This window comes from Trachymyrmex septentrionalis, unplaced genomic scaffold (assembly GCF_001594115.1).
Source record: "Trachymyrmex septentrionalis isolate Tsep2-gDNA-1 unplaced genomic scaffold, Tsep1.0 scaffold11, whole genome shotgun sequence".
NCBI classification, from domain to species: Eukaryota; Metazoa; Arthropoda; class Insecta; order Hymenoptera; family Formicidae; genus Trachymyrmex; species Trachymyrmex septentrionalis.
The window spans coordinates 1,349,996-1,360,127 of NW_017304228.1; the positions used below are offsets into that span (position 1 = coordinate 1,349,996).

The window sequence follows — 10,132 nt, forward strand, 5'->3', positions numbered from 1 at the left end:
ATAAAAAATCGTGTCGAGCGAAAATCAAAAGCGGATAAACTGAAAACCTATTTGATGGGTTTACTCGATAGAGCAGGGAGATCCTTCTTCGCAATAAATACTCAGCCATACCAATCGTCTTGGTGTACGTTGCGCTATTCGACCGACAATCAAATCGGAGCCATCCGTTCGTCGCCCTCAATATGGTTAACCGTGAGTCCTGCGACAAGAGCGTCCCAAACCGGCAAGGCTACGTGTAGCTATGCGATACCGTGGAATACCCGAAGTACCTGGCGTTGACCATCGGACGGAGCCAACGCTAGTATGCCGGACAAGAATCCGATCTGGTGTCCGCAGGCACTCTCATAGTTTACGTGCTCTCGTTCTTGGGGTTCGGGGCTTCCGCACGTACGGCGGCTTTCGTACTGGGTATACGCCGTACGCGCCACTACCGTACGATCTACTATCGTCGCCTCTCGTTGTCATCGATTAACAACCCCTTGCGGAATTTCGATCGTTAGGGTCGATCTTACGCGTTGCGCGATGAACACCGAAACGCAGCTCGTGTCGAGCGATCGCGATGAATGTTATTCCAGGAAGTCGAGAATGATCCCTTTCCAATTCTTTTTTAATTTAATCTTTACAAATCCAGTGTTAAATCACTCTCTTATTTCGAAAGTATTACAACCTAAACAATAATTTACCAGAAAACTATTTCTCAATTTCTGACAGAAAATTATTAAATAATCAAATAATATAAAAGAATATATTTTTAGCAAATCAAATGTCATTTTTATCACTTTCATTTTACAATCCTTGAAAAATCACCCTTGTTGAATTTGACGATTTCTTTTTAATCATCCTTTTTAAATTGTAATGATTTAATAAAGTTAAATTAGCTAATTTTTATTTATTTATTTCTTTATTTAATCTTTACGCGAATTCAGTGTTAAAATATCGCTCTCTTACTTCAAAAGTGTCACAACTTAAAACATAGAGTTTTCAGAAAAGTAAAGTCCTATTTCTCAACTTGACATCAAATTACTGAATAATCAAATAATATTAAAGAACATTATTAAAGAAATTTTTAACATAATCAAATGTCATTTTTGTCACTTTTATCTCATAATCTTTAAAAAACTATCCTAACTCATTTATGGCAATAACTAAAGAATCACGTATTTTTAGTTGCTACTTTTAAAGTAAAGAAGCGATATGTTAAAATAATTTAAAGTACGCTTGACAGGAACCATGAAAAATGTACGTTCTCCTAGAAAATATAAAAATTCTCGCGGAGGATACTCTCTTTTTTTTTTAAAGAGAGTACGAAGAGATGCAGATGGACTCACTTTGTGTCATCTTGAACGTTCTGGCGGCCTCGGTGACGCTGATCAATCCGTTGCAGGCAGCATCCGAGCTCTGCGCGAGGTTCCACGTATTGTTCGATGGATTTGTGTAAATAAAACATCTGTAGCTCTCTTCGTCGCTTGTTTTACGATCGTTACGATCACTGTGCAAGCGCGCGACCATGTAATTTGTGCTGCCCTCCCTCCAATGAGCCAGACACTCCAATTCTACATCTAGAAAAACAAACCGTTACAATTGTAAATTGGCATGTATCCAATAATAACTGTTATTTTTTTTTTGCTTTCCCCCCTCCCCGCCTCCCCTCCTCCCGTTTTATCGAAATGCACGGTGCCGTTGATGTGTACGCGGCCGTTGTAGTGTATACTTTTACGGGGGTTTTACAGAAAACATAAACTTGCAGGGTGTTAAAGTTATCAATTGACGGGCGAGATACACCGGCTTTTGCAAAGATATATCAAAGCGAACGAAAATTCGGTCGTGATTCTCCAGCCTACGCGACCCTATTAGTAACAGACTCGTAAATAGAAGTTTATCGCTGTTGTCCCCGGATAAAGCCATCTGTAGAAGTTATAAATGGGGGTAAACGATATATGAATGTTCACATGAAAATGCATTATATCGTTCGCATACGCGATCCGCAGACGTGTGTGGCGCGATGCTGCGCCCTGTATTCATTTATCCGCGTGCCGCGTATCGAGATAGACGATCGGGCACGGGCCGATGATAATTGCGCAAAATCGTTTGGACAAGCCCAGCAACAAATGGTAATTGACAAGGCCATTAATCATTCATTCCGAAGCCGCGAGCTTTATTGACCGTTACAGGCCTTGCGCGTTGTGTTAATTAATGTCAAAGCGAATGTTAACGTCACCGCGGAAACACCGCCGACGTCATAATTCCTTTTTACTCGCCGAAATGCGCTCTGCGCACCTTAACGACATGACAAGTCGACGAGTTGGAAATACCTTCCTTTCGCGTATGATTTGATCATATGGCGATTTTGTTTCCGATAACTGGAATAGCCGATAGCCTACAATATTTCTCCGCTCGCAACAATTAGAGACCGCTGTTACTCCTCTCGCCACATTTTATTGTGTTTTTTTTAAATAAATCATTTTTTACAATAAAAAATCGATAGAAAATTTAAAATAAATGAAATGTTGAAACTTCGCAAAAAAAAAAAAAAACGTAAATGAGAAAAAACTCGATGACAATAAAGCTATGAATTGAAACTTTACATCCGCGTACTTCAAAATTTGCATCAGTATATTGAAGCACTCAGCAAGCGCTTTATAACTGTAGATTGCAACGAATTAATTATGAACCAATAACAAAATGTCACTAGGCAGTGATTGGACTCGCACACGTTGTATAATTCATAATTGTTTAGGTATTCACTTGACAAATTACGAGCGTTTGTAAACAGGTATAACACAATTGCCATGTAAATGGATATTGCACAATGCATGTTGGCATAATAATATTATTTTATACGCGGTATCTATTGTATATGGTACCTGTTTGTTGAACGGTGTCAAAGATACCATGGAAAGCACCGTAATCAAATTTATATAATCGCCAGCATTTAGTTAGAAAGAATATAAAACAAGAGGTACATCCTATACAAGACATAATTTCTAGAACATTGAACGTTCATAAACGTTCTATAAACATTTGTACATTTTTAAGATATTCTATGATGTGTACTATCTAGGATGTATGTATATAAAATAGATGGCCAAAATTTTCTCCGTTCACTGCCCAATTACTTTGTAAACTCCACAATCCACAAACTAATGATTATTTGTATTACAATTATATTTCTTCAAGACACCAGATATTTAAGCCACAAATTTGAGCACCCTCCCTAACATGATAAAAGAAAAAAAGGAAAAAGAAAGATGTCTAAAGATTAAATAGACGTATTTAGCCACGCACCATTGATATCTCGTTCGTCTGTGTAAAATGAGTTTGTCACATGTCAACATAATGACACGGGGAGTGTACTGACCCACACTTTCGGACGAGTGAACGTTGGCACACGCTTGGTAGCGCAGGAGCAGACGTGAATCCTGCGTGCACGCTTCCGCCCGTGACCGCGGCGAATTACACTCGCCCTCGCCCTGGCTGTACGTGAACTCCAGGGGACCCTTAATGGGACAGGGCAACGGCGCCGCATTGGAGCGAAACAGAGAGACCAGAGTGGCATCGCTGGTCAACGTGCCGCATTGGGTCAGCAGACTCGGTTCCGGTGAATCGCTCGTGCAATAAGCTAATAACAACAGCAAAACGTAACGTGGCATCACCATTCGTTGTAAATGCGACGATGAGATGATGAAACGTATATTATGTTTATTTTGTTTTCCGGTCGAAGTACAATTTCGAACAAATTAAGATATAAGAAAAGAAAAACTGCACTGAGGGCGAAACAATTAAGAATGAAATGAGGACGTAAAAATAGAGAGCGATTTTTGTTCTGTTCTGTTTGTAATAATTAAGTTCCTTTTAAGAAAACGAAGGGATGAAAAAGAAACTAGACCGAAAAGAAGAAAAAAGAATGTAAAAATAACAACATAATGTAAGATGATATTTTATCAGGCATAAAGAAGGCAAAAGATTATAACAAGATTCAGTAAAGCATAAATTTTTATGACGCTCTGAATTAAAAAGCTAAACATTCTTTAAGGAGCAGAATGTCCTTTAAAAATCTTAATAATTAGCAATATCTTACTTTCTTTGTATTGTAGAACGTTGGCATGTTGCGCGTGCATCACAATACACCGGTAACATCTGTACTTCCTGTAACAGAACGAAAAAAAAACCAGTTTTGAATGTTATTCAACGTAGGTTTTATAAATTTTACTCATTCATATTACTTACGAATTGAAACCGATAGAAATAAAATCTACGATACATATATCGTTATGTCACCGCATTCTGTTTTTTTTTATTAAACAAATCCATCCACTGAAAGCATGTTTTGAAAGAAGCTTTTGAATGGCAACACCAAAAAATTTTAAAAGCATATTTTTAAACGATTTTCATACGTACAGGTGATTTATACGCAAAAACTACACAGAAAGAACGACATTTTACTAAAGTATCTAAAAATTTAATTAGATTATGATCTAAAAATAATTTTGTTAAACCATCAAAATAATCTTGTAAATACCAAGCAACCAATTTGCGTCCTGCATAATTATTCCGATGATCATAAAAAAAATATTATTTTCAGATTTGTATCTAGCTGAAATTTTATTTCGACAAAATCTTTCTGCGTATATAATTCAATTTAATGGAAAATAAAAAAAAAATTATTGCGAAAAATCAGCGAATCGTTAATCTAATATCAAGATGAGATTTATAATTCCGATATATTCTCCACATATACAAACAGAGTCCATTTTATATAATTATAAAAGAGCGGATTTTATTCAACGCGTGTATACTTCGATTTGTTTCAAACGCGGTATTCGGCGTTGTGCTTACGCCCGCTGTCATTCCTCATCGCGGTGGCTGTATTTACGTTGATTTCTGCTCTGGAAAAAGGTATAAATCATCGCGGGCCGCCCTATTTGAATACCGCGTAAATTTACAAACCAAATATCGAAGTAATTTCTGTCGCGGCGGCGCTCGCGAATTTTGCCGTCGCGCTCGTCGTCGCAACCGGCACGATTTCGTCGATTATCGTCCTTTTCAAAATGCACCGCTAAAGCGGATTAATATCGTTACAACCTCGAGGCTGTCCCGGTGCGCATAGTAACACAGATGCACCGGTGGCAGAGTGGCGATAGTAGCCGGAAACTATATCGAACTGACAGCCGGGAACAAAGGTAAACTTCGACTTAAGCTGCTAAGAGGAGAAGGGGAGGAAAAGGTACCGAGGGATGGAAAGGGGTGAACTCGGAAAAGGGGTAGAATGGGAAACAGTGGAGAAGCTGCACGAGAGAAGGTAAGTTGCGGACCCGAGCTAAGTAAGCAAGGTGCCAACTAGTAAGGACACAAGACAAGCTCCGAAAGTTTTAAGTAGCTACGCGATACTACTCGTTGGACTTCTCTCTCCTTTCCTTCTTCTCTCTCTCTCTCTCTCTCTCTCTCTCTCTCTCTCTCTCTCTTCCACTTATACTAGCGACGTCATTATTGCACTGCGTTTGTCTTTTCGTTCACGCGCGCGTGTCCCGATTTCTCTCACCTTTCAGGAACTGGTTCAGTAACGACAGCGATTCATCGATGAGAGAAAGATCAATTTTGGACTAAAGTTGTCGGGAGTTCCGGCCAACTCTTAATGGGTTTTAAATCGTCGACGCGATCTCCATCATTGCGGAAACGCATAAACGGTCCGCGCAAACTCGCGCCGACCATGAACCGAAAGTTGCGAAGTTTGTTTGCACGTTTCGACGCAAGCTCGCGTCTCCGAAAATGATTTGGACCGCGAACGTCGTCATCCCGCGATCGTATTCCACAATGCGAGAGAGAGAGAGAGAGAGAGAGAGAGAGAGAGAGAGACTTGCAGCAAGCAGACTGAAGCAGCCTGGAAACGCGGTTGGTTCGTAGTTAAATGCGGACGCCTTTGTCTAAGGAGCGGAACGCTTTTGTCAATAGAAATCGTCTCGCTTCAAGCTCTTGCGTGAGCGTTTCTATAACAACTCTGCTCGCGGACTTCTCTCACGCGACGATCGACCTTCGTTTCCCATAATTATAAATTTCTCTTCGCCATCTTACCCGCGTTGAAGACGTAATTTGTCGCGTACGTAATTCGTCTTTGCTGCTTTCTCTCCAAACATCCAAACGTGTTCGAACCTGCTGCTCCATTCGCGCTCAAGTTTCTCATTCTTTGAAAAGTTACTTTCCCATTAACTATCTTATCATCGTCGTTGACATAGTAATAATTTATTCAATTTTTAACAATTTTTAAAATGCTATCGTATGTAAATTTTATGTTTAAGATCAGTGCTATGTGTCTTTAGTAGCAGGGTTGTCACAAATTTTTCATTTTAAATTCTATAACTTTTTCTTGATTTTCGGACAAAATTTCGTGATTTTTTTCTAACTTTCAATAATATTTTAAAATTTTTTATATTTTTGTCCTGATTTGGAAATCGTTATAAATATTTTATTGAGAGATCAATTTAATATAACAATGTAAATTACTATTAATGTTATTGATACTGTTTGCATTTTTAATTTCTTTAAGCCAAGATTTTTAATTTTCCAGAGAATTTTGTAAATACTTCCCTATATCCTGATTTACTTGACCGTTTTTAATTCCCCTGACAATTTCCATAATTTCCAGTTTTGTCGCAACCCTAAATAGTCATCATGAAGTCCAATCTATCATGCTAAAAGCTAGAACAAACGGAGACAAGCTTTTGAAAGTTCAGTCCATTATATGCATATCAATTTAATCCTCTTTGTGATCAGAGAACGTGTATAACAGAGAACGTGTTAAGTAATTTCAATTTTTAAACAGTTTTGTGAAATTTCCACTTATTAAGAATGGCAGAATAATGATACTTAATAAGATAATATGAGGATAACAGATAAATTGTATATTTCACTGATCTCACAGATTCGATTTACCGAAAGTTTGCAATGTGGCTTGAACTTCGGTATTGTAAACGGTGCTCGTAACGTTTTAACCAGACGTTCGATTAACCGGCACGCTCGCTTTAAGAATTACACTTTCACGGAATTATCTGCATAGGCATCTGAGCCACTCTATTCACTTTATTCCTTGTCCGAACTCTTACTCAAAAGCTTCTTATTCGAAAGCTTCTTTCTTTCTCCTGCCAACTCATTCTGGTTCATTGCTATTTGCGCCCTCAAGCTAAAGGAATTCGCATTATTTCTAGAATAAATATATTTAGAGCTTTAATCGATATACGACTTTACATGCTTTATCCTTACAGTTTTGTTATTATATATATTTTATCGATGATTGTTATTGTATAAGAAGACATTGAACATATTCCATATTATTTCAAAATTGAATTTAATAGCATATTCTTTCTTTCTTTTTAAATTAATAATTACTTTATATAAAAATCTAGATTATACAAATATTTTGTTATTAAAAGTGAAAGTTAACTAATTGCAATTTTTAGCACTTTTTCTTCAAAAATTAAATATATTTGCTTATCCACATTGTTTAGCGTTTAACATCAAATATTTAAAAAATTCCGACTAATCACAGATTCTCCTTGTTGTGTATAAATCACGATGTTAACGACGGCATAAGTATGTGTTTGCCATGAACCATCTTGATTCCTCCACTCGATCGGTCGCCTCTCTTGTTCCCAGTTGAACGTTTTTACTTAATCGTTAAACGAAATGGTTTACGTTAAGTCGAGTATTCGCATTTTAACGAGAGAACCACCGTTAAAATCATCCTGCCTCAACCCTCGATAATTCTGATGCTTTATCGCTCGATGAACTTCGCACTAATAACGCGGAATGAGACGAGACGAATGTGAGATCGTTTCTCGTTCTTCCCATCATTTCTGCATCGTTTCTCGTCTATATCGTTGCTGTATATAAACTTACCACGATCTTTCCAATACGCTTGAGTTATTAATGACGCTTGAATTATTAACGCAAGAATCTATTTCTGGATAAATAAATAACGATTTTTAATATGACATCGATCTCGTATACCACGAAATCCGCGGATAAGAGAGAATTTTGGTAGGAGATTAATAATTCGTCTGATGCCGCCGTTATTCTGCGTATGACGACTACTTCAATATGTTAATGTGTAACGTTGATTTCTGCTCTCGCGTATAGAACTTTTATTTCTTTTGCATAAATATCCCCGCGTCTCTGTATGTAATCCATACGTCGAATCGTGTTCTGTGTTTGTATTTTAATCCGATCGCTACCCTGCACATTGACGTCGAACATTTCAGAATGCAAATTCGTAATCTTCTGTTTTCACATGTTGACATCTTGCGTAAACACCCGGTACAGCGTAATCCATATATTCCATTCGGTTTCGCTCGTATCGGATTATCGCGAGCCACTGATATTACAGAGCGTGATAATAACCAGTTTTTATTTCGTCATTTTGTGAAGAATAGAAACGCACGGGGGTGAAAGAGGGAGGGAATAATTCTTTACAGTCTCGTTCAAACTTAGTACATAAATTTTTTTACATGAAAAGAAGAAGGATAAATACTCGAGAAAAATGTTTTGGGACGATTCTGAATGTAGTTTCACGAAACTACATCATAGTTACTCAAATAATATAAAGTCCAAAATCGGAACATAAGATGTCTTTTAAACATCTTATAAGATGTTTTATGTCACACAATTTTTGTTTTCTGGATACCTAAGAAACAAAGACATTGTTAGATATCAAAGAAGAGTAACCCAATTCTTTGTTAAATATTTTAATATTTTTAACTTCTATGTGTTAAAATATATTCAATCCATTTCTTTGATTAGTTTCAAAGTCAACAATGTCTGTATAACTGAAGAAAGAGTTTGATAATACTGTAGTTACCAAATAATGCAATTTAATGAAATAATGCAAATTAAATATTTGGTTAATATAATCAAAATGAAATTGATTTTGTAAATATTTAGTATTATATAACGTTTATTATATAACCGTTTGGAAACATTTACTGAATATTTAAGAAAGATAAAATAATTTTTAATTATACACGGAGAAAGTTTTATATTTAAAATTACTATAAAATTACTATGTGTGGTAGTAGTTGCGGACTATCATGTAAATTATAAATTTAAATGCTATAGCTATTATTTTAAAAACAATAATGCAACGTAATTTTTATACTTTTTCATAGTAAAAATTTTTTATTATAAAATCAAAAATTGTCAAATAAAAGTTAGTATTGTAAAGATAAGTAAAAAATATATACCTAGCAAATTTTGTTTGTGTACCATAGTAAAAATTAACTGTTTTCATGTTAGAATATGGCTTAAGCACTAGTTTAACAAAATAATTACTTTATTTATGTGTATAAAAATTAGTATTACCATAGTAAAAGTTATGTTAAAAATCATGTTGTGATGGTATATCGAAAATACAAGACACAGTAAAATGTAATTTTAAATTGTGTTAAAACTTAATATAAAATTTTCTCCGTATAATTGTGTGTATAAACTTAACATTTAATTAGCATTATGTCATTAAACATTTGATAGCCATTATCAAACCTTTTTTTTTTCGATGTACGCATTCAATAAATAATAAACTAAATTTAAATCAATATATTGTCCTGAGTTAAATTATTCTATTGTTTTAATTAAATTAACGACATATTGAATAGGAAACAGCAATGACCTATAGAAATGATTAAAAATAAATCAAGTTAGGTATAATTTAATATTATGAATTTTTAACAGTATAAAAACAATACAAAAACATATAACGAGAGGGCTGTTTTCGTCTAGGTAGTATCGAGATTCAAATTGCCGATCACAGGGCAGCGATACTATTTGCATTGTCTAATAGCTGGATAGCGTGCGAAGGGCGTGCGCTACCTTCAGTTTTACCCTTCCACCCTTTCTGCCTCTCTCTTTCGAACAGCGTCTGACACGGCCTCGCTCGCCTAAACCCGTTTCCCGGAGCATGGTTTATTGATTTCTCTAGTGCGTAAATACGTGGCACGGTACTCCGCTAACGACGCCCACGAGAGAGCATTGCGACGCAAACGCGTACGACCGTGTCGTCGAAAGCAACGTTTTCATAAATTATCGTTCGGTCGTAGCATTCCCCGTCGAGAGAGAGAGAGAGAGAGAGAGAGAGAGAGAGAGAGAG

At 36.4% G+C, this 10,132-nt stretch overlaps 1 protein-coding gene across 1 annotated transcript in view; it reads right to left on the reverse strand.

Annotated features, from left to right (window-relative positions):
- The window catches only part of LOC108749786, a 131,947-nt gene that overhangs the window by 37,726 nt on the left and 84,089 nt on the right, over nt 1–10,132 (reverse strand). The window contains exons 3-5 of the mRNA XM_018488754.1: nt 4,079–4,146; nt 3,359–3,619; nt 1,329–1,559 (exon numbers count right to left, since the gene is read on the reverse strand). Coding sequence (XP_018344256.1) covers nt 1,329–1,559; nt 3,359–3,619; nt 4,079–4,118 — 532 coding nt within the window. The 5' untranslated portion in view covers nt 4,119–4,146. The remainder of the gene's footprint in view (nt 1–1,328; nt 1,560–3,358; nt 3,620–4,078; nt 4,147–10,132) is intronic.